At 50.9% G+C, this 24694-nt stretch overlaps 1 protein-coding gene across 3 annotated transcripts; it reads left to right on the forward strand.

Annotated features, from left to right (window-relative positions):
- The first annotated feature begins 806 nt into the window (after positions 1 to 806).
- Relb (RELB proto-oncogene, NF-kB subunit) lies at positions 807 to 24224 on the forward strand. Of its 3 annotated transcripts, none has more exons than XM_060368336.1 (12): positions 807 to 1048; positions 2152 to 2199; positions 7007 to 7033; positions 9963 to 10291; positions 12060 to 12217; positions 13514 to 13605; positions 14379 to 14510; positions 16967 to 17071; positions 19043 to 19258; positions 20189 to 20257; positions 20373 to 20450; positions 23518 to 24224. In XM_060368336.1, the coding sequence occupies exons 1-12, from the start codon at positions 997 to 999 to the stop codon at positions 23904 to 23906; spliced, it is 1695 nt and encodes a 564-aa protein (XP_060224319.1). In that variant the 5' UTR covers positions 807 to 996; the 3' UTR covers positions 23907 to 24224. The 3 variants fall into 3 exon arrangements, with proteins under 3 accessions (XP_060224319.1, XP_021497881.1, XP_060224326.1); XM_021642206.2 differs by having other exon boundaries at positions 7007 to 7015; XM_060368343.1 differs by lacking the exon at positions 7007 to 7033.
- Positions 24225 to 24694: the final 470 nt, after the last annotated feature.

Consider the following 24694-nt stretch of genomic DNA (forward strand, 5'->3'; position numbering starts at 1 on the left):
ATGCCAGCCGGAGCCACATGTAACGAAACCAAAACAAAGCTCTTTGCTCTGTAGCAATGTCACCAGCGTCACTCCATTCACTGCTGCAGTTTCCTGCCTCCTTGGGAGCAAGAAGTGGACCTGGTTTTAGGAACGCTGCGCCCCAGTTTTCATTACAGGCTGCAATATACAGCAGGTGCTCAATCATTCGTTATGTTGCATGAGAGAAGTGGAATAGAACATACAGACTTTTACAGGTGTCATAGAGAGCTGAGATCAAGGGTTTGGTGCTTGTAGCGCAGTTGCTGGAGTGCTTGCCTAATGTGCATGAAGCCTGGGTTCGATACTCAGGACTGCATCAACCAGGCGCTGGTGAAGGCCTGTCGTCCCAGCACTTGGGAGGCAGAGGCAGAAGGCTCTGAAGTTCAAGGTCATCACCCGGGCTGGATGAGACCCTATCTCAAATACATGTTAAAATTCTCATCAGTGGCTGCTAACTTCCCGCTCTGACATCCTTTTCCAGTCTGAAAAACAGGTTCAAGTCCTAGTGGGGGAGCAAAGGGTGCCCGTTCTTCGGCCTGTTCTGGGCAGAGCACAAGTGGACCCCGGCAGCCCTCAGTGGGCTTGGGCAGTGCAATGGGCAGCGACGGCGCATCCGGCCCCTGCGCAGTGCCAAGCCTTCTCTTCTCGGCCGGCCCCGCCCCCGCGCTCACGTGACCAGCGGGGGTTTTCCCATTCCCTTTGGCGTGATGTCACGGAGAGGTGCGAGCCAATGGGCGCGCGGGCCGGCGAAGCCGGGGAATTCCGCCGCCCCGCCCCCGCCCGCCGCCTGCCCGGCCCGGCGCCCCCCGCAGCCCCGGGCGCCGTGCGTCCAGCCCGGCCTTCGGCCCCAGCCCTGCGCCGCTCGCCCGGCCGGTGATCGCCCCAGCAGCCCGGGCCGTCCGTCTGTCCGGCTTGCCCTCGTGCGCGCTTCGCCCGGAGCCGGCCTGCGGGCTGTCGGTCTCTACGTGCCGGGCCATGCCGAGTCGCCGCGCTGCCAGAGCGTCCGCGCCGGAGCTGGGAGCCTTGGGTAAGCCGAGTGGGACGTCTCGGGCCGGGCTCGGGCTGGGGGAGCTCGGGGCGCGCGGAGTCATCTGGGGGTCCCCGCAGGGCTTGCGCTTCGGGGCGGACAGTACAGGGGTGGCGGGCGCCCTGCGGGAGAGAGGAGGCGAGAGGCAGGAAGGGTCCTGCGGGAGGTACAGGCTAGGCGTCCCGCTACGGAGTGAGGAGGGGGCGGGGCCTGAGCCTGAGGTAAAGAAGGGGGCGGGGTCCGGCGGCGAGCGCGGGCGGGGGCGGAGCCTAACGCTGAGGGGGCGGGGCCTTGCAGGCATCGGGGCGGGGCAAGCGCGGAGAGGAGGCTTCTGGCTTAGGGAGTGGGTGAGGAGTGAGGAGTAAGGGGCGGAGCCCAATTTAAGGAAGTGGCTCTGTCCTACTCTGCGGACAATGACCGCCCCCGCCGGGCCGAAAGGCAGAGAAAGAGGCGGGGCCCAGCTGCACGACTAGGGAGGGGCGGGGCCTGACTTTCGAGGGGGCGGTGCTTGGCAGGAAACAGGCGGGTCAGGTTCCAAGAGCACGAAAGTGTGTGGCGCGGCGAGGGGGCGGGACTAACCTGAGGCTAAGGGGCGGGGCTTGTTGGCACGCCTACAGAAGGGGCAGGATCTATTCTGAAAACGTATTCAATACCCGAGGCCGCAATTGAACGGGGGCGGGGCCTGCAGCCGGAGGGGAGGGGAGGATGCTCCACGGGTTCTAATCCTGCCCTGGGGGAAGAAAGGAGATGGGGTTTACCTGATCGATCGGAGTCCTCCCAGCCCCACGTTAATGAAAAAAGTGGCGGGGTCAGTGGCCAAAAGGAAAAGCCAGAATTTTGTCAAGAGTTAGAGAGAGAGCCGGGTGGTGGTGGCTCACGTCTTTAGCCCCAGCACTCGGGAGGCAGAGGCAGATGGATCTCTGTGAGCTCGAGGCCAGCCTAGTCTACGGAGTGAGTTCCAGGATAGCCAGAAGGGTTAGAGCGAGAAACCTGGCCTCACCCGGATATCGGTAAGCAGGAGGAGCCTTATTCAAAGGACCGGTCAGGGGGAGGAGCGTGCTATCGGGGTCTCTGGTTTGCTGATGCGGATCTCCCCCTCACAGGTTCCAGTGACCTCTCTCCGCTCTCTCTGACGGTCTCCCGGACCACAGGTGAGCCTGCCCTCCACAGTCCCCACCTACCTGCTTGGAGGAAATGGGGTTGGAAGAGGCCCCAAGAGAGGGAATGTGCTCTCCCACTTTGGAAGCTTTGTTCCTCCCGGATGGCTTAAACGGCTTATGTGTTCATACTTCCGAGTCTGTTAGAAACTTGTACAGTAACCCCCAAGTAGCGCCCTTGTAGATGTTCCCCACCGTCCAATATCTTGGGCCTTGGAATTGAAGTTCAGACATGATGGGATCACCCCCTCAGTGGGCGAATCCACAGGTGACTTCCCCATACCCGTCTCAGTTTTCTTCATCTGTGTGATGGAGGTCGTACCAGTTTTCTCCTTTGTGGGGATGGAAAAAGCTGGGTGAGCTGATGCTTACAAACACACAGGGAACATTCTAGTTAGTGTCACAGTCATGATAATAAGAGTAACATTAACTGTCATTAGACGGTTATTATTAGTAATTAACTGTTATTAGACAGTCATAAGCTCTCAGACCATGTACATTCATATTACCTAGAAGTCTTGTTGTTGTTTTAAAGGAGGGGGCCAGGCATTGGCGACCCACATCTTTAATCCTAGCACTTGGCAGGCAGAAGCAGGCGGATCTCCTGAGTGGGAGGCCAGGCCAACCAGGGCTCTGCCAGGAGTGGCAGTGCGTGCCTGTAATGTACTGCATTGTAATGTGCCCACCACAGGGGTGCTGGAGCAGGGGGATGAACACAAAGTTGAGGCCATTGAGGACTTCATAGTGCGTGGAAATGAAGGCCAGCCTGGGTGACTGTGAGACCCTGTGTCAAAACACAAAACAAAGATAAGCAAACAACAAACAAACAACCCACACCTGCAATTCTAGTAGCTGGGAGGTGGAAACAGGGAGATCAGTATTCAGGGTCATCCTCAGCTACATACAAGTCCAAGGCCTATCTGAATGATTTAGTTGGTTTTCTATCCCTGTGACAAAACACCATGGCCAAAAGAAACTTTCAGAAGAAAGGGTTTATTGGGGCTTAAAGTTTCAGGAGGTGAGTCCATGACCATCACGGCAGGGAGATGGGCAACAGACCAGCAGGCCTGGCCTGGAGCAGCAGCTGAGAGCCCACGTTCTTTTTTCTTTCTTTCCTCCTTTAAAAAAATGTATTCTTTATTTGTTTATTTATTTCTTATATAGTGTTCTGCCTCCTTGTACACCTATACACCAGAAGAGGGCAGCAGATCTCATTATAGACGGTTGAACGCAGGACTTGGGAAGGGCAACCAGAGCTCTGAGCCATTTCTCCTGCCCAGAGCTCACATTCTTATCCCCAAGCGTAAGGCTGAGAGAGACGAAGGGGGAGGAGACTGAGAATGGTGTGAGCTTTTGAAATCTCAAAGTCCATGCCCGGTGACACACCTCCTTCAACAAGGCTACACTTATTAACCCTTCCCAAATAGTTCCACCAACTGGGGACCAAGTACATGAGTCTGTGGGAGCCATTCTCATTCAAAATACCATACTGGGAAACATGAGAGATTGTTTCAAACTGAATTAAATAAAACAAACAAACAAACAAACCCTCAAGGTCTGATGGTGTAGCACAGTGGTAAAACATTTGTTTAGCATGTACAAGGCCGTTAGTTAAGGTGTTTTGTTTTTTTTAAAGACTTTTTATTATTTATACGCTACTCTGCCTGCATGTATGCATACACACCAGAAGAGGGCACCAGATCTCATTATAGATGGTTGTGAGCCACCATGTGGTTGCTGGGAATTGAACTCAGGACCTCTGGAAGTGCAGACAGTGCTCTTAACCACTGAGCCATCTCTCCAGCCCTAGTTAAGGTTTTGATTGGTGTGAAGAGACACCATGATTTCAGCAGTTATTATAAAGGAAAACATTTAATTGAGGCTGGCTTACAGTTTCTAGGTTTAGTCCATCATCATCACGGCAGGAAGCATGGCAGTGTGCAGGCAGACATGGTGCTGGAGATGCTGAGAATTATCCATCTGACTCTGAAGCAGCACAAGGAGACTGTGTACCACTTGGGGCTTAGCTTGAGCATATGAGATCTCAAAGCCCACTCCCACAGTGACACACTTCCTCCAGGAAGGCTACACCTACTCCAGCAAGGCCACACCTCCTAATAGTGCCACTCTTTCTTGGCCTATGGGGGCCAGTTATATTTAACTACCACATCTTGGCTGTCCTGGGATTTACTCTGTAGACCAGGGTGGCCTCAAACTCAGAAACTGTCGGCCTCTGCCTGGGGAGTGCTGGGATTAAAGGTGTGCACAGTCACCACCATCCAGCTTACCACAGCAACTCTTATAAAGAAAAATATTTAATTGGAGCTGGCTTACATTTTGGAAATTTAGCTCATCATCATCATGGCAGGAAGCATGGCAGCATGCAGGTCAGCATGATGCTGGAGAAGTAGCTGATGTTTCTTTATCTAGACAGGCAGCAGGAAAAGAGAGTGACACTGGTCCTGGCATGAGCATCTGAAACCTCAAAGCCCACCCCCAGTGACATATTTCCTCCAAGGCCACACCCACTCCAGCAAGGCCATCATATGTCTTCATAGTTCAGAATACCTGAGTGAATATGTTTCGAACAAGTTCTGAGAGTTTCATATTTAGGAACTCTGCAGGATATGCTGTCCTCAGAGATGACTGTTCTAATGGGTCCCTCAAGCCAGGCATGGCTCTGGATGCCTGAAGTCCCCATCCTTGGTAGGAAGATCTCACGTTTGAAGTCATCCTGTTTGCATAGTGAGACTCTATCTCAAACAAAGAAATAAACAAACCAGATCCCTCTAAAAAAAAAAATCAAAGACATAATTTACTTCCTGAGATTGGAAGACAGAGGTGGGGCTTTTCGGTGTTAGCACTCAGTAGCCTCAGTGTTCGGCTAGGCCTGGACTTCTCTCAGGGTGGACGCCAGAAGTCCTGGTGTGGGCAGGAGGTGCTGAGAGTTTTAGAGGTGTAGAAAGGTAGGGGATGGCCTTGGAGACAGGCATGGCCCAAACGCTGGTTCAGGTCGAGAACGACGAGCTGAGACTTGGTGCGGCCTGAGACACAGCTCTGAGATTCTCAGCGATGTTCCCAATGTTGTCTGTTCAGTGACTATATCAGACTGAGTGCTGGGCATTTCTGAGGGCACAGCAGGGACCAAGACAGTCCCAGCCCTGTCCTTACACGACCTCCTGCCCAGATGAAGAAGGAGGTATATAAACAATTAAAGGTGGGATCATAAAAGGTGATGAAGCCTATGAAGAGATTGTGGGGTCAATGATATTCAGTAGTAGCGAGGGACAAGGTACTGAAGTAGGACAAGTAGAAAGGCAAATTCCTTCATTCTGATGGGCTAGACACAGGCAGAGCTCCCGCTCAAGTGAGGATGGGGCAGGCATGGTCCCCATACTTCAGTACTCGAAGTTGATAGTGTCATAGAAGTGAGTCTCATATATGCCAGGCAAGCTCGGCACTTTTGAACCCATGCCTGGCCTGGAATGGATTTTGTTTGTTTGATTGTCGAAGATAAGTATTTTTCTAAGTTACTCAGCCCAGCAGTCCTTCCGCAGCACCCTGAAGGCTAGGATGACGGTGTGTCTCCATGCCCAGCTCCCAGGAGTCTGTTGAGGACCCCCAAGTAGAATTTCTTGAGCTTGGGTTTGGTTTGGTTGAGACAAGGTCTCACTCTGTAGCCTAGGCTGACCTGGAGCTCACTGTGTAGCCCAGGCTGGCCTCAAACTAGCTGCAGTCCTTCTGCCTCAGCCTTTCAGTGTCGGGATTGCAGTTACATGCCACAGCACCTGGCAGTTCAAATTTGTCTTTGCTTCTCCAGGTTCATCCAGCACAGATTTCTAAGAAGGGCTTCCCAAAACAAAGTGATTTGAGGTTGGTCCCGTCAGGTCCCCTCTACTCTCCAGGCCTCGTTATCTTCCATCTGCACCAGAAGGGACCTTGGCATCTCCTGATCTTACAGATCAAATGAGATAAAGGGTTCATGAAAACTGCCTCTTCTAAGGGGCAAAGTTCTGGCTGCCAGGAGCCACTCCTGTGGAGAGAGGAAGGGCTGAAGGGCGGGGAAGAGAGGGAGAAGGAGGGATCTGGCTGGGACTGGGCTACTGCGTGATCAGTCCCCAGCCAGTAGCCTTCACAGTGACTCCAGGTGGAACGGTCAGTTGGGGGGAGGTCCCCACTTCCCTGCTTTGTGACTTCTGGGCCTGTTTGCTTCTTCTGGCGTCCCCTTGTCCTGTCTGGGAAATGATGGGAGGTTGGTTTCGATTACGTCATCATTTATTTTTCACTGGGGAAGTGAGGGGCCCTCACTGGGTGTCTAGCATGGCTGCTACCCTCTTCTCACCCCCTCTGCAAAGTAGGGGTGAGCCTTAGAGTTTGGGAACTGGGCTAGGGTGCAGAGCAGGCAGTTTGATCAGTTTTTTTTGGGCATAGGGCGACTTCCAGGATGGAACCTGTATATAGTTTATTTAAAACTGCTCACGTCCATCAGTTCCACCCTTTCCCAAGCTCCCTCCTCCCCACAGCTCACCCTTTCTCCATGTTGCTTTCCTACAAGTTCCTGACAACACTATAATCCCTGGTTGTGAGGGCTTTAGGGTGGACAAAGGGGCGTTTGAGTTCCTTTGGGGATACCTTGGTGCTGGGCCAATGTTAAGAGCTGAGGGGATAGTCCAGAAGGGGTAAAGGAGAATGGGATGGAAGCCCCCGCAAGTCCACCTTGGGGACAAGGTTGAGGAGTCTGTGTTAGATGACAAGTCCGATGGTATCTGACCTTCACCTTTCTTTTCTCTTCCTTCCACAGATGAACTGGGTGAGTATCAGAAGGCAGGTGAGCGGGAGGCTGAAGGCCGGGGTGTTGGTAGAGCTGGGGCAGGCCTTTCTTGTGTGGTGGGAGCAGGTCCTGTTGTGATTCCAGGACTACTGAGGATCTGAGCAAGGTCGTTCTCCCACGGTCCTGAGCACTCAGCAGGTGTCCGTGTTTCCGTTATCTGTAACCAGTGCTCAGTCATGGATGGCATTGATCCTCCTTGTACTGGGCCCAGTGCCAGCCACACTGGGAATCCAGCTTTGAACAAAACTAACTCAATACCCAGCAGGAGCTACCAGTGTGGACTGGGGAGTCAGATGACAAGAGAACAGAGAGTGAGCAAGAGAATGCGAGGTTAGGATGAAACTTGGAGAGGGGGATGCCTGGGAAGACACAGTCAGGCACACCTGATCTCAGCACCCGCCCTCCTCAGCAGAGGCAGGAGGATCAACGAGAACTTAGGCCAGGTAGTGGTGGCAGCAGTAGCGCAGGTCTTTAACCCCAGAACTCAGGAGGCACAGGCAGGCAGATCTCTGAGTCTGAGGACAGCCTGATCTACAGAATGAGTCCCAGGACAGCCAGGGCTATACAGAGAAACCATGTCTTGAAAAAGCAAAGAAAAACAAACACACAAACAACAAAAAACTAGAGAGAGATTTTGAGTCCAGTCTGAGCTACATAGAGAGTTTTAGGCTAGCCTGGGCTACCGAGTAAATTCCCATCTCAGAAAAAAAGAGAGAGAAAGGAATAGAGAAGAAAGAGGGAGAAAGGTGAAAAGATGTGGCTTTCACAGAGGGTGGCAGCCTAAGGTGCCATATGGGTTGAATGGAGTGAAATCTGGGAACAGGAAAGAGGAGGAACAAGGTCATGGTCCTGAAGGTGACCAAGCTAGGTGGGTATAAGAAACAGAAGGGGTGCAGCTGTTTTTGTTGTTGTTGTTGGTTGGTTGGTTTTGTTGTTTAGTTTTTCTGAGCAAATGGACTTCAAGAAAGGTTTTGTTTGTTTTTGAGACAGGGTTTAAAGTGGCTAGGTTGAAGTCGGGCAGTGGTGGTGCATGCCTTTAATCCCACCCCTTGGGCGGCAGAGGCAGGAGGATCTCTGTGTTTGAGGCCAGCCTGGTCTTCAGAGTGAGTTTCGGACAGCTAGGGCTACACAGATAAGCCCTGACTTGAAAAAACAAGAAAATAAAAAGTAGCCCAGGCTGCCTTAAAATAACTGTGTAGCTTAGGATGTCCCTCCTCCTACCTCCCTGGTGCTGGGATTGGAGGCAGTGCTGAGGTAGGACCCAAGGCTTCATGCCCGTGCATGCTGGGCCAGCACTCTGCTAACTGAGCTACAGCTCTCTGTTTATTTGAGGCAAATATTGCCCTGTAGGTCAGGGAAGTCTCAAGTTCATCCTCCCACTTTAGGCAACATTCTACCACTGAGCCACGCCCCCAGCCCTTCACTGGGGGATTCTAGGCAGGGGCTCTACCATTGAGCCACACCCCAGCCCCTCACTGGGGGATTCTAGGCAGGGCCTCTACCACTGAGCCACGCCTCCAGCCCCTCACTGGGGGATTCTAGTCAGGGCCTCTACCACTGAGCCATGCCCCCAGCCCCTCACTGGGTTATTGTAAGGCAGATTCTACTGATGAACTGTCTCCACATTTGAAGCAAGTTTTATGTGGGGACACTGTTGGCCTTTACTGGCAGACAATTGGGAACCACGGTGGCTTCTAGGCAAAAGAGGGATGGGTTGATGCTAACAAAATCCCATTGGCTGTGTGAAATGAACAAATACAAGGGATGAAAGGCAGGACCAGAGGAGAACCTGCAACTGGCTTTGTCACCTGGGAGACGGTGGGTGGAACCGGGTGGGGGTCCAACAGTGGGAGAAGGAGCCTATAGGGAAAGTAAATATGGTTTTGAAATAGAGGCACAGAGGTGGAAGTGCTGTGTGGAGTTCCTCCTGGAGGCACGTGTCTGTAATCCTAGCTCTAGAGAGGCAGAGGCAAGAGGATCTTGTATGGGAGATCAGCCTTGGCTACGCAGGGGAAGGACCCGGAGAGCCAGCTCAGTGGTTAAGAGTTCTTGTTGTTCTTGTGGAGAACCCAAGTTTGGTTTTCAGCCCTCATGTTGAGAGACTTGCAAACACCCACACGTCTAGCTCTAGGAACTTTATGCCCCCTTCGGGCCTCTGCAGGCTGGGCACTCATTGGCACATACCCCTCTCTGGACATGGGCACCTGCAGAATTTTATAAAGCTTTAGAGGACCGGAAGCCGGCTCAGCAGTTAGGAGCACTGGCTGCTCTTCCAGAGGACTGTCAGTTCCCAGCACCCAAATGGCAGCTCACAAACTCCACTTGTAACTCCAGTTGTGAGAGCTTTGTCTTCCGGCTTCTGAGGACACTGAACCTTCCTAGTAGTACACAGATATATGCAGGCAACACACATACAATAAGATTAAGAGAGAGAGAGAGAGAGAGAAAAGAAAATCAAGGATGAGCCTGGGTTGGTGGTGCATACCATTAATCCCAGCACTCCAGAGGCAGAGACAGGCTGATTTCTGTGTATCCCAGGCCAGCCTGGTCTACAGATTGAGTTCCAGGACAGCCAGGGCCACACAGAGAAAACCTGTCTCGAAACAAACAAAACAACAATCATAAAATCACAAAACAAATCAAACAAGCAAAGAATAAAGGTGAGGTGCAGGCTTGGCGCATATCCTAGGAGATAAGGGTGGATGCCTGTGTGTTCAAGACCCGCCTCGTCTACATAGCAAGTTCCAGGCCAGCCACAGCCAAGTAGTGAGACCCCATCTCACAAAACCAAACCAAACCCACCCACCAACCAAACAACCACCATAAAAAAAACACACAAAAACAAAACCAAACGGGAACGTGAGAAGGCAGGAAGGGGAACCCAGCCCTGCCCTTCCCCAGCCTCACCCGTGTGTTTGTCCCGCAGAAATTATCGACGAGTACATTAAGGAGAAAGGTTTCGGTCTGGACGGGGCGCAGCTGGGCGAGGTGCCCCGCCTGGTGCCCCGCGGGCCGGCCTCACTAAGCAGCGTCACCCTGGGGCCAGCTGCACCGCCGCCTCCCGCCACACCGCCCTGGAGCTGCACGCTAGGCAGGCTGGTGTCACCCGGCCCGGGCCCACGGCCGCACCTGGTCATCACAGAGCAGCCAAAGCAGCGCGGCATGCGCTTCCGCTACGAGTGCGAGGGCCGCTCGGCTGGCAGCATCCTCGGGGAGAGCAGCACGGAAGCCAACAAGACGCTGCCCGCCATCGAGGTGCGTGCACTGCCGCCCCCATTGCCCTCGTGCCTGGAGATGGCATCGCGGGGCTTCCGTGCCCAAACCGCGAAAGGGCCTCCTAAACTGCAGCGTCTGGGGAGCAGGAGGATAGCGTGGCCAGCCTGGACTGCAGAGCGTGGCCGTTTCTTTAGAACAGCAGTGACGGGTTGTAGGATATTGGGTGGTTGTGTGAGGCTGCTCCAGTGACCACTGCTCCAAACACGTGCGGTCCAAAGTTACACTCAGCATCCCATGTCGCCGCTAGAGGGAAGCACTCACTCAAACGCCTCCGGGCAAGTGTATGTCTCCCAAGGCGGCTTTGAGACCCTGAGACCAGCAGGATCCAAACACGGATCCAGAGCAAAAGGAAGAGTTGCATCAGGGCCATCTACTGGGGCTGGCTAATGTCTGCTCCATCACCTGTGGCTGTTAAATAAGAAATCAGTTCTGTTTTTGTGTTTTTTTTTCCCCAGTAATGGGCATTGAACCCAGGTTTTTAAAAATTTGTTAGGCAGGTGCTCTATGAGCCACACCCCAGCCCCTCACTGGGGGATTCTAGGCAGGGGCTCTACCACTGAGCCACGCCCCCAGCTTTCTGATTTAATTTTTTATTTTGAGTCATACACTTGTAGCCCAGGTTGGCACTTAACTTTTTATTCTTCCTCAGCTTGTGAGTAGCTAGAATTACAGGCTTATATCAGGACTGTTTTTCATTGTGGTTGCTTGTTTTTGAACTGGAGTCTTCAAATGTTTCCCAGGCTGGCCCCAAACTCCAAAACCCAAGAAGAGATCATGCTGCCTCAGCTTTCAGAGTTAGGTAGAACTACAGGAATATACCATCCTGTCCAGCTGTCTCATCTTCCTGTCTCTGTCTGTCTGTCTGTCTCTCTCTCTCTAAGTGAACTGTGTTTGCTCAGCTCTTAGGACTACAGCTGCAGTGCATGGTGGCACAAGTTTTTCATCCAAGCACTTGGGAAGTAGAAGTGGGCAGATATCTATGAGTTTGAGGCCAGTCTGGTCTACATAGTGAGATTCTGTCTCAAAAAAAAAAAAAAAAAAAAAAAAAAAAGCACATCTTTATGTGCTAGAAGCAGTGGTGCAGGCAGGAGGTTCAGACAGGAGGATCAAGGTTCAAGTTCAACTACACAAAGAGTTCAAGGCTATCCTGGACTACATGAGGCTTATCTCAAAAATCCTCACAAGAGCAGGATATAATGCCTCACACCTGTAACGTAGCGCCTGGCAGGCTGAGGCAGGAGTTGAAGGCCAGCCTGGCAACCTAGCAAATAAGAGCCACGCCTGGCCCACCTGAGTACACGAGAGTCTGTCTCAAACAGTATATGTCAAAAAATCCAGCAAAGAAAGAGGTCGGTAGGGAAGGAAGGGACAGAGGGAGGAGGGTGGGATAGAGCACACATTGCAAGACTCCCTGGCCACTGTTGATGTGTTTCCAGGATGCATAGGAGAGCAATCTTTATACAAAGTATAATTTTGTTTTATTTTATGTGCATTGGTGTGAGGGAGTCAGACCACCTGGAACTGGAGTTACAGACAGTTGTGAGCTACCATGTGGGTGCTGGGAGTTGAACTCAGGTCCTTTGGAAGAGCAGACAGTGCTGTTAACCACTGCGCCAGACCTAGAGTGGTCTCAAGTGAACATTTCCCTGGTTTGTCTAGGGAGACGGGGGGGAGGGGGTAGCAACAAGGGAGCCTGGATGGGGCCAGGGGTCCACCAAATTCCCAGCAAGCCCATGTCTTCCTGCAGCTTCGAGACTGTGGCGGGCTGCGGGAGGTGGAGGTGACGGCGTGCCTGGTGTGGAAGGACTGGCCACACCGGGTACACCCCCACAGCCTCGTGGGGAAAGACTGCACCGATGGCGTCTGCAGGGTGCGGCTGCGACCCCACGTCAGCCCCCGGCACAGGTACCAGCCCCCGACTGCACCCTGACCTCTGCCCCCAGCCTGTGACCTCTGCAGTAGAGCTGTGTGAACATCACCACCTGGGAAAGCCCAGGACACAGGCATCTTAGCTAGACCATCCCTCACCTTGGAGGGATGGGTAAAGGGAGGAGTGGAGGCAATAGTGGGCCCTACTTGGGTAGGAAAACCTGCCACGCACACTCACATCGGTTCCATTTTGGGTTTTTCGTTTTGCCTTTTGAGACAGGGTCTTGCCGTGTAGTCAAAACTAACTAACTTGTAATCAAAAGCCGGGCATGGTAGCACACGCCTGTGATCCCAGCAGCACTTAGGAAGCCGGAGGCAGGGGGAATCTCTTAAGTTCAAGGCCAACCTGGTGTACAAAGAAAGTCCAGAACAGCCAGGGCTACACAGAGAAACCCTGTCTAGAAAAACAAAAACTACCACTACCAAAAACAAAGAACAGAACTCAAGTCTCCATGGGTGGCTATCACCAGACCCTACTCATTCTTTTTATATCCGTTCTGTAGAAGAGGAGACAGAGGGTCAGAGAGGGAACGGAGCATGGATACAGTTTATATCAGAGCTGCCAGTGGATTCCAGGGCTGGTTTAACCATGGTGCACACATCAGAAGACAACGTGTGGGACTCAGCTGTCTCCTCTCACTGTGTGGCTTCCGAGGTTGACCTCAGGTCGTCAGGCTGGCTGGCAAGGACCTTTGCCTGCTGAGCCATCTAATCAGCCCCAGTCTTTTTTTTCTTTTGAGACAAGGACTGATATAGGCCAGGCTAGCTCAAATTCATTATTGTAGCTTGAGAGTGGCCTTCAATTTTTTTTTTTCTTTTGACAGTCTTACTATGTAGTCATGACTGGCCTGAAACTTGTTACCTGGAACAGAGATCTTCTTGCCTCTGCCTCCCCGGTCCTGGGATTAAAGGGTGCACCACTGACCTTAAACTTTTGATCTTCCTACCTCTGCCTTCTGAGAGCTAAGAGTACTACTAAAACCATTTATGGAGCTTTTTAGTTATTTTTAGAGCGGTCTTTCTGTGTACCACAGGCTAGTCTCAAATTCAGGATCCCCCCCCCCCCCACTTCAGCCTTCCAAGTGCAGAGAGTCCAGGCTCCCTTTGCACCTTCCTTGGTATAAGGGAGCCTGCAGGCATTTCTCCATGGTGGCTTCTGAGAAGTGCCAGCTCTTTCCCATGCTCCTCCGAGGGCTGTGCCTACAGCCTCAGGGCAGCTGTCGACAGTGCCCAGAGGATGCCACCCTCACAGCCTCTTCTTCTCTTGCCCAGCTTTAACAACCTGGGCATCCAGTGTGTTCGAAAGAAGGAGATCGAGGCGGCCATTGAGCGTAAGATCCAGCTGGGAATCGACCCCTATAATGGTGAGTGCCAGCTTCTCTAGTCCCCCTCCCTTTAGGTGGCCTCCTTCCCTTCCCTTTCCTTCCCCCTTCTTTCTCTTTACTTCTTTCTTTCTTTCTTTCTTTCTTCCTTCCTTCCTTCCTTCCTTCCTTCCTTCCTTCCTTCCTTCCTTTCTTTTTTCTTTCTCGCTTTCTCTTTCCCTCCCTTCCTTCCTATCTTCCTTCCTTCCTTTCTTTCTTTTCTTTCTGCTTTTTAGAGACAGGGTTTCTCCATGTAGCCCTGGCTATCTTTTAACTCACTCTGGCCTAGAACCCACAGTCCACCTACTCATTGGATTAAAAGTGTATACCACCACTATTGCCTGGCTTCTTTTCTTTTGATGAAAATTAAGATATCATGCTCATTTATTTTCTGTGTGTGTATGTGGGCTTTGTGCGGTGTGTGCATGCTGGTCAAGGTCAAGGGGATACCCTGCAGGAATCAGTTTTCTTCCTCCATCATGTGGCTCCAGCGATGAAATCTGCTTCTCATGCTTTGCAGCAAGCCATTGTACCTGCTGAGCCGTTTCACTGGCCCCTTTAATTTAATTTTCCCTTTTGGTTTTTGAGACAAGTTATCAGGCTGTCCTTGAACTTGCTGTGTAGCTGAGGATAACCCTGAATGCTGGATCTTCTTGCCTCCACCTCCCCAGTGCTGAGACCACAGGCAGGCACCACCCTGTCTTGGGCCCCTTTGCCTTCATCCCCCTGCCAACAGCAACTCAAATCAACTGCGGCCTCTCTTTGTCCTCTCCCAGCTGGCTCCCTGAAGAACCATCAGGAGGTGGACATGAACGTGGTTAGGATCTGCTTCCAGGCCTCCTATCGTGACCAGCATGGACAGTTACGCCGTTTGGATCCTGTTCTCTCTGAGCCTGTCTATGACAAGAGTGAGTCAAGGGTGCTGTGCTTCTTGGGATTAATTGCCTCAGGTATCAAAAAGCTCTCCAAACAGTGGCATGGATAAACAGGGTATCACTGAGGGCTTTATGTTTGTTTTGCTACGTTTACACAGTGCTCTGGGGCCAACAGTCTTAGAGCTGGGTCTGCCCTTCTTCAGTTCTCTTTTTTTCCATCCTGGGAAAATGGTGCATGCCATAGCTCCAGACATCACATGGACATCCAAAGCCTAGTATGGGCAGTGCCATCCTGTATTTTTGTGTAGTTTGCACCTTGTCCATTTATATAGCTATTTCTCTCTTCTTTTTGTACTTTTTGTTTTGTTTCTTTTTTTTTTCTGTGTAGCCTTAACTGTCCTGGACTCACTTTGTAGACCAAGCTGACCTCTACCTCACAGAGATCCATCTGCCTCTGCCTCCCTGAGTGCTGGGATTACAGGCGTACATCACCAATGCCCTTTTGTTGTTGTTGTTGTTTTGTTTTTTGGGACAGGGTTTCTCTGTGTAGCCTTGGCTGTCCTGGACTCGCTTTGTAGACCAAGCTGCCTCACAGAGATCTGCCTGCCTCTTCCTTCCCGAGTGCTGGGATTACAAGCGTGTGCCATCGTGCCTGGCTAGCATCGGTTCTTGTAGTACTTTTTATTGATTAAGTATTTTCCTTGACAGTTCTGTACACATACATAGTCCATTAAGCTTTTGCTTTCTCACTGTTCCCCACCTCCGTCTTATTTCCTTCCTTCAAGTCCCTTCCACCTTAATATTTTTGTGTTTTATTTTGTAGCCCACTGATTTTAATTGAGACCCCTGTTTGACCACAGCTTGGGAACTATCCACTGGAGCCTGGTTGGGTACACAAATGACAACAGTGATGATTCCTTTCCCAGAATCCATCAGTAGCCAATAGTTCATTTTGAGACAGGGTTTCATGTACCCCATACCTGTCCTTAATTGTCCATGTAGCTAGAGATGACCTTGAACTCCTGATCTCCTGCCTCCTCCTCCTGAGAGCTGAGAGGACCATCCGGAACTATCATAACCCACTTATAGGGACTAGGGATTGAATCCAGGGTTTGTGCATGATAGAGAAGCACTTGAGCTCCACCCCAGCTCCAATTTATTTGTTTGTTTGCTTGCTTAGTTATTTAGTTATTGTTTTTTTTTTAAAGATTTATTTATTATGTTTACAGTGTTCTGCTTGCATGTGTACCTACAAGCTAGAAGAGAACATCAGATCTCACTATAGATGGTGGTGAGCCACCATGTGGTTGCTGGGAATTGAACTCAGGACCTCTGGAAGTGCAGCCAGTGCTCTTAACCTCTGAGCCATCTCTCTAGCCTTAGTTATTGTTTTTCTAGACAGGGTTTCTCTGTGAAGCCCTGGCTGTCCTGGACTCTCTCTATAGACCAGGATGACCTTGAACTCACAGTGGTATACCTGCCTCTGCCTCCCTGGGATCACAGGCGTGCACCACCATGCCTGGTTCTGTTTATTTAATATTTTAAGATAACACCCTGTGGAGCTGAACAAATTAGCAATCCTCCTGCCTCCACCTCCTCCATGGTGGAGTTGCAAGAATACACTACATGCCTGACGTTACTCCGTTTTTACTCACAGCCTCTGCATGCCCTTTCTTCAGTGGGAGTTTAGTCATTTGCTCCTGTAACCCATCACAGTGGCCAGAGGGAGGGGATGCTCTGATTGACCAGGGCTAGGCCATGACCTCAACACTCCTCATACCTCACAGCTGAGATGGGGTGGTTCCTGGCTTTAAGAGCTGTTAACGAAAGAAGGACGTGGACTGCTGATAAGGAATCAGGACAGGTGGCAGATAGACATGGTGACACATTCTTATAATCCCACCCACGTGAGAAGCTCAGGCAGGAAGATGGTAAGTTCAAGGCCATCTTGGGCAACTGATCAAGATTAATTCAGGTAATAAAATGAGGGCTAAGGCGTGGCTTAGTGGTATAATTTTTTTTTTCCCTGAGACAGGGTTTCTCTGTGTAGCCTTGGCTGTCCTGGACTCACTCTGTAGATCAGGCTGACCTCAAACTCACAGAAATCCCCCTGCCTATGCCTCCCTGAGTGCTGGGAGTATAGGCGTGTGTCACCATGCCTGACTCAGTGATACAATTCTTATCTAGCTATTGCAGGACTCTGGGTTCCATCGTTTTCCCTGGGGAAACAAACATAGTACTTGAGGTTGTAAACCCTCCTTTGGGTTACCCTGGACACGCCAAGTGTCCCTGAGTCCCAGGGTCCCCGTTTTGATAGACACTAAGCATACTTGGAAGTGGGGTTCTGGCCATTGTACCCTGCACCCTCCTGCCCGAGTGTCCTGTGTCCACGTGCGTGGGGCATCCTCGCTTTTCTGTCTCTCCTACCTGTGAGCAAGCACAATGTATGATGACTGAATGGTCGATTTTCCTTCTGCACCTCTTCTCAGAGTCAACCAACACATCAGAGCTGCGGATTTGCCGAATCAACAAGGAGAGTGGGCCATGCACAGGTGGTGAGGAGCTGTATTTGCTGTGTGACAAAGTGCAAAAAGGTGAGGCCTTGTCCAGTAGAGAGGCAGAGGTGGGGAGCTGGTTAGCCAGGGCAGTACTCCAGGGGGAGTCAGAGCCATAGGTACAGAAGGGGGCAGATGCAGGCAATGGGTTCATGAGCTAGCTCTTGTCTGCCCGGCATGGAAGCCCATGAGCTGACCAGGGCCATGCAGTGCTCTCTCAGGATGCTGCCGCACTGGAAATGCAACTGTACAGTTGCTTTAAGAGGAGCTGGGGATGTCCGTGGTGGCGCACATCTTCAATACCAGCATTTGGGAATCAGAGGCAGGCAAATCTCTGAGTTTGAGGCCAGCCTGGTCTATAATGTAAGTTCCAGGATAGCCAGGACTATACACAGAGAGATCCTGTCTTAAAAACAAACAGACAAACAAACAAAAAAGAGAAGCTGTGGTGTGGCTCAGCAGGAAAGCCCCTGCCTAGAATCCCCCAGTGAGGGGCTGGGGCGTGGCTCAGTGGTAGAGCCCCTTCCTAGACTCTCCCAGTAAGGGCCTGGGGCCGTGGCTCAGTGATAGAGCACCTTCAGGATGTGGCTCAGTGGTGGAGCACCACATTCTGTGATTCCAAACACTCCCAGTAAAAACAAAAACAAGGGGCTGGAGAGAAGGCTCAGCAGTTAAGAGCACTGGCTATTTTTTTTTTTTTTTTTAGAAGACTAGGGTTTGGTTCCCAGCACCCACAAAGCAGCTCACCACTCCCTCAAGCACTGAACACATCTGATACACAAACAGACATGATAACAAACTACCCACACACACAAAAGAAATAATAACAATAATAAGAAAAATGTAAAACAAAACCAAGGAAACCTCTTGCTTTATGACAGTCATCAAAACAGGTGGAGAGAAAGCAAATAAGAAGGGAGATACGTCCTCCCTGTGTCATTTGCTTGTTTTGTCCTCCCTTCCTCAAATAGGTTTGAAAACAAAAACTGAGAAACCAACAAACAAAAATGAAAACCACCCTGCACTCAGGACCAATCTGCTAGGCACAAAACAGGGGTCCCTCCCTTTCTCCCTCTGTGTTATTTTTGTATCTTTCACATTTTTCTTCTTTTGTTGTTAATGTGTTTGATTTTTGAAACAAAGTTTCACTGTAGGATCAGGCCGGCTTGATATTCTTTAAACTGTTCAGAGTTCTGGGATTACAGATGTGTGCCATAGACTGGTTTGATTATATGTTCTTACAGTCCTGGGATTGAAATTCAGGGCCTAATCCATGCTAGACAAGCACTTAACCTATGACTGAGCCCCTTACTGGGGGATTCTAGGCAGGGGCTCTACCACTGAGCCATGCCCCCCAACTCTCTCATGAATGAAATTAATTAGTTAATTAATTAATTAATCGGTCTTTTGAAACAGAGTTTCTGTGTGTAGCTCTGGCTGTCCTGGACTCTTTGTAGAACAGGCTAGCCTCTGCCTCCCAAGTGCTGGATTAAAGGCCTGTACCACCCACTGCCTGGCTCCTGATGGACTTTAGACAAACTCTGTACAGTTGAACTATATCCCCAGCTCTTTCACACCGAAATTTGAAATACTGTCTCTCTGATTTAGATTTACTTTGAATTCACAATTCTCCTGCCTCAGTCTCCAAACTGTTGAGGTTGTATGCCCTTGTCAGCATACTTGTGTTACTTGCTTTTGTGTAGAGCCCCTGGGTAGCTGGGTTTTTTGTTTGTTTGTTTGTTTGTTTGTTTTAGATAGGGCCCACTGTGTATCCCTGGTTGGCCTGAAACGTACTATGTGGACCAGGCTGCCTTCAATCTACCAAGATTCTGCTGCCTCTGCCTCCTAATGCTGGCCCTAACGGGTGCACCACGGTGTTCAGCCCCCCTGGGTGGTTTTACTATTTGAAACAGTGGTTTGATTGGGGAGACTGAGTGAGTGGAGGCTCAGTGGACCATTGACTCCCCTTGGCTTGGTGGCTGTGTCCTTACCCCAACCTGCCTCTACCAGAGGACATATCCGTGGTGTTCAGCACAGCCTCCTGGGAAGGGCGAGCCGACTTCTCTCAAGCTGACGTGCACCGGCAGATTGCCATTGTGTTCAAGACACCACCCTACGAGGACCTGGAGATCTCGGAGCCTGTGACTGTCAGTGTCTTCTTGCAGCGGCTCACGGACGGGGTGTGCAGCGAGCCGCTGCCCTTCACCTACCTGCCCCGAGATCATGGTAACCTTTCAGGCCACAGCCACCCCACCCTGGAGACTGGGTCTTTGGCCTGGCTGCAGGAAGTAGGTATGAGGAAGCAGGAGAAGAGAAAGCAGGCCTGGGGGCAGTCGCTCAGTGAGTAAAGTCCTTACCCTGCAAGCGTGAGGTTCTGAGTTGAGTTCTTTTCCGGAGACCCAGCCTGAGTCCCAGGCTGGCTGGCAAACCACAGCCGCCAAGAAACTGTTTCTCAAAATGAAAGAACATAACAGAGCAAACAGTTAGATGACAAATGAAGAATGACAATAGAGATTGCCATTTGGTCTCCACACACGTGTGTGTAAGATGGGGAAAGCAAGATCAAAGATGGACGGGCTAGTGCAAAGGGCCTGAGGTAGGATCCAGAGAGACCCCACCTGCATTGAGATTGAGCTTTTTTTTTTTGGGGGGGGGGGATGCTTTTGGCTTTTTCAGACAGGGTTTTTCTGGCCCTGGCTGTCTTGAACTCACTTTGTAGACCAGACTGGCCCAGAACGCACAGAGCTCTGCCTGCCTCCGCCCCCTCCCCCGCTCCCCCCCCTCCCCGAGTACTGGGATCAAAGGCGTGCACCACCATGTCTGGCCTATGTAGAGCTTTTGTCCTAATTAAGATACAGAAATCTACTTGCATAAGTTGGTGAAGACCAAACCCTTCCTCTCTAGAATGACCTCTGTGACTGACTATCATAGCAACCTCTGGACCAATTGCCATAGCAACCTCTGTGATTGCAGGTCATAGCAATTTCTGTGACATACTGCCATAGCAACCTTTGTGACTGTCATAACGACCCCTGTGACCCACTGCCATAGCGACCTCCTGACCAACTGTCATAGCCATCTCTGCGACTGACTGTCATAGTGACCTCTGTGGTTTACTGACATATGACTGTTTGATGTCTCTTCTCTTCTGAACAGACAGTTACGGTGTGGACAAGAAGAGGAAGCGGGGACTGCCTGACGTCCTTGGGGAACTGAGCAGCTCTGGTGTGTCCCTCCACTGCTCCCACACCCATTCCCAGGTCCCTGGGAGGAGACGGGTGACCTGCTTGGGATGGGTGGGTTGTTGGGGTAAGAAACCCTCATCTTCACCTTCCTCCAGACCCACACGGAATTGAAAGCAAACGACGAAAAAAGAAGCCAGTGTTCTTGGACCACTTCCTGCCTGGCCACAGCTCAGGTGAGTATGTGGTCTTCAGCCTCCTCCAACCTGTGAGAACCAACAGGAAGCCCCTGCGCTGTTTTTCTGGTTTCTTTCTTTTTTCTGTATGGGTATTTTACTTGTACATATGTATGCGTACCCCATGCATGCCTGGCGCTTTCAGAGGCCAGAAGAGGACGTTAGGTCCTCTGTGAGTGTAATTGTGAGCTGCTGTGTGGACACTGGGAATGGCGCCTGGGTCCTCAGCAGGAGCAATCAGTGCTCTTATGCACTGAACTACTCCTCCAGCCCTTTTCTGTTTTCTTCACATCCTCTGAATGCTTTCCCAAGGTCAGCAGCTGATGGCATATCTAGCAACATGGAGTAAAAAGAATAAGGTATCTAGGAACCTGTCAGAGGCTTGTATCTGTGATCCAAGCACTCAGGAGGCTGAGGCAGGGGAGTTACCACGAGCTGGAGGCCAACATAGTCTACATAAAGTTCCAAGACAGACTGGTCTACATTGAGAGACCCCGTGTCAAACATAATTTCTCACAGACAGAGCAGAGGCTGTGATCTCTGCAGAGAATAACTTTGTCAAGTTACTCCACATCTCTGAGGCTCGGGGCTCCTTAGAAAGTAATTTTATATGATTTTAAAGGTTTTTGTAGCAGGGCAGTGGCACATGCCTATAACCCCAGCACTCAGCGAGGCAGAGGCAGGCAGATCTTTGTGAGTTTGAGGCCAGCCTGGTCTACAAAAGTGAGTCCAGGATAGCCAAGGCCTGTCTTGAAAAACCAAACCGAACAAACCCTTTAAATTTATTTTATTATTTTAATACTGTGATGATGCATGTATTACTATGTGTATGTGTGTCACAGCACATGTATGAAGGCCAAAAACCAACTTTGGAAGGCAAAGTCACTGAAGCCTAAAGTGTAATGATTAGAAACCAGCCTAGAAATTCCAAGTACGTGTGTGTGTGTGTGTGTGTGATAGAGTCTCATGAAGTACAGGATGATATTAAACTCACAAAGATCCAACTGCTGCTGGACCAAAGGCTGGGGGCACCAGACCAGTCCTTGCTAAGGTAATTTCATTTTTATTTAACAGACTGGAATATTGTTTCTCCTCTCACAAAAGCAGGGATAGGTAACTGCTCCAGGAGGGGTCTGGTGGCTACATAAGCATCAGAGCCCCATTCAATGCGGGTTCTGTTTCCAGGTCAAAGGTAACCTCCATGGGACCCTGTGCACCAGTTAACTGAACATAAGTGACTTTCTAGTTTTATTCTGCTGCTGTATAGACACTAAGATCATATGGCAGGGCCTTAGGGGAGGAGGGAAGCGTTTGTTTCAACTTCATGTCACAGTCCTTCACTGAGGGAAGTCCAGGCAGCAACCAGAGGCGGAAACCATGGAGGATCACTGGAAGGCTCGCTCACTGCCAGACCCATGCTTCGCTAGCTTTTTTATCCAGCTCAGGACCACCTGCCCGGAGAATGCTGTTCCTCACAGTGTGCTGGGCCTTCCTGTATCAATTAGCAATCAAGACACCTCCCTACAGTCAGACCCTTAGGCTAATCTGATCTGGCCAGGCCCTCAGTCCCTTCAGATGACTCTAGGTTGTGTCGGGTTGGCAGTTGATGCTGGCTAGGGCGTGACGACATTAACTACAGGAGGGCAGGCACGGTAGCTAGCAATCGGAGGCTAAGGCAGAAGAATTGTGGTGACTCCACTGTGCCTGCAAGGGAGTCTCTCTCTCTCTCTGGCTCCCTGGCCCCCCATACCCAGTCTACCACGGCCATATCCCCAGTCCTGCTCCCTCCCTGCAGGAGACCGGCTCCTGCTCTGGTTCTGGAGACAGCTACAACTGGCTATTATTTCATTCCTGACTTGGGCTTATACAGGAAAATGATGGAGCTGGGGGCTATCGCTCTGTTGGGAGAGGCAACCCACTGTGCAAAGCTTGGGTTTGATCCACGGCACCATGTAAATAAATCAGATGTGCTATTGCTTGAAAGGTGAAGGCAAGTGAATCTGGAGTTCAAAGTCACCTTAGGCTATTTAGCACATTTGAGGTTAGCCTGGGCTACGAGAGACTGTTGTCTTGTTTTTTAAGGGTTTCTTCTCTCTCTCTCTCTCATATTTATTTATTTTACATGTGTGTGGGTGCATACATGCTACACACAGGTTGCATGTGGAGATCAGAGAACAACTCACAGGAGTCAGTTTTCTTTTCTTTTTTTTTTTTTTAGATAGTTTCTCTGTGTAGCTTTGGCAGTCCTGGGCTCACTTTGTAGACCAGGCTGGCCTTGAACTAACAGAAACCTGCCAGCCTCTGCCATCCTGAGTGCTGAGATTGTGTGCGTGCATCACTATGCCCAGCCTCAGTTTTCTTCTTTCGCCACATGGGTTCCAGGTCTGAGCTTGCATCAGTCCTCAGGGATGGCAGTAGGTACCTTTAACCAGTGAGTGGTCTGGATGGCCTGAGACCGTCTTTCTTTTCTCTTCCTTACATGTATGTGTACACAGGTCTGTGTGAGTGTGTGCCACAAGTATGCAGTTGTCTGGAGAGGCCAGAAGAGGGAGTCAGATCCCCAGGAGCTGAAGTTACAGGCGGATTTCAGTTGCTAGAAATGGGAACTGGAAACCCAACCTTGGTCCTTTGCAAGAGCAGCAAGTGTTCTTAACCACTGAGCCATCCCATCAGCTCCCTACCCTTAAAGACAGGGCCTTGGTAAACTCACGTGTGTATATATATCCATTATACACAAAGGCAAATACTCATACACATTTAAAAAGTATGGTCTAGTGTGATGGCTGAGTGGACACAGCACTTGCATGCAAGCTTGGACCTGTCTAGCTCCATATAAAGGAAACAGGAGAAATGATTCCACAAAGTTGAACTCTGACCTCCTCCCATGCACTATGGTAGGAGGGATGCCCACTCACATACATCATGTACACACACTAAAGAGAGTGGTGGTACTTCCTTCCTATTCAGGTTAGGGTTAAGGGCCTGAGCTAGAACACGCTGGAGTCCACGTTAGCCCCTGCCTAGCCAGAGGAGGCTCTAATCCCAGCCCTTCTTTTTTCCTCACTAGGCCTGTTCCTCCCACCATCAGCTCTGCAGCCGGCAGACACTGACTTCTTCCCTGGTACCATATCCCTTCCTGGGTTGGAGCCTCCTGGCGGCCCTGACCTCCTGGAGGATGGCTTTGCATACGACCCTTCTGCCCCCACACTCTTCACCATGTTGGATCTGCTGCCCCCAGCGCCACCACTTGCAAGCGCCGTGGTGGGTAGCGGGGGTTCAGGGGCCACGGTTGTAGAGTCTTCTGTCTCGGAACCCCTGATGCTGGACTCCTTTGCAGCCTCGGGCCCTGGGGATGTTGGCACGGCCAGCCTTGTGGGCAGCAACATGTTCCCCAACCAGTACCGAGAGACAGCCTTTGGGGGTGGCCTCCTGTCCCCAGGGCCTGAGGCCACGTAGCCTCTGGGGTGGCAGAGGAGGCAGTGGATCACCCCAAGGCCAACCTTGATCAGTCTTCCAGCTCCCTCACCCTGAATCGGACATCTGCAGTGTTGGCGAGCTGGGGAGAGCCTCAGTTCTCCCTGAGCCCATTTCACAGACGAATGCTGTGTCTGAAGACGAGAGGGGGCTCCTGCAGGTGGGCCCCTCCTCAGGACAGGTTCTGAGAGATTGTACATAGGGGAGGAGGGAGCAGATCCCTGGCCCTCTTCCCTAATCCTGAAGGTGGGGTAGGTTGTTTGTGCAGTTTTCCCAATAAAAATTAGTTTTTTGAGCCTTGGGGAGCTCCTCTGTTCTTTGCCTGGAAATGCTAGGTCTGTTTGGAAGTAAACAATTGTGGTTGAGGCTGGCCAGATGGCTCAGCAGTTAAGAGCTGCTCTTGCAGAGAGGCCAGGTTCAATCCCAGCACCCACATGGCAGCTCACAATGTGTGCTGACTATTCTTGGTTGTCAATTTGACTATGTCTGGAACTAAAACCCAAAAATGGAGGGCACACATGTAAGGGATTTTTGCTTAATTTCAAGTAGGAAAATCCACTTCAAATCTGGCTCTTGAGGGGGGGAAGACACACACCCCCTAGAGCTAATCCGGGCCATGACTTCTGGAAACCTATGTAAGGGATATGAAAGAAGGAAGCTTTTGTTTTTTTTTTTCCTGCTTGCCCTCACCTTGCTAACTAGTACATTTGTTTACTGGCATCGGAGTAGTCTTCTTCTATATGCAGTGTACACTGAAGAGCAGCTGAGAC

This window comes from Meriones unguiculatus, chromosome 1 (genome assembly GCF_030254825.1).
Source record: "Meriones unguiculatus strain TT.TT164.6M chromosome 1, Bangor_MerUng_6.1, whole genome shotgun sequence".
In the NCBI taxonomy this organism is placed as follows: Eukaryota; Metazoa; Chordata; class Mammalia; order Rodentia; family Muridae; genus Meriones; species Meriones unguiculatus.

Coding starts and splice junctions, on each gene's coding strand:
- Relb (XM_060368336.1), top strand. CDS start 997: ATGCCGAGTCGCCGCGCTGCCAGAGCGTCCGCGCCGGAGCTGGGAGCC. Junction 2,200..7,006: donor GACGGTCTCCCGGACCACAG/GTGAGCCTGCCC, acceptor TTCCTTCCACAG/ATGAACTGGGTGAGTATCAG. Junction 19,259..20,188: donor CTACCTGCCCCGAGATCATG/GTAACCTTTCAG, acceptor TCTTCTGAACAG/ACAGTTACGGTGTGGACAAG.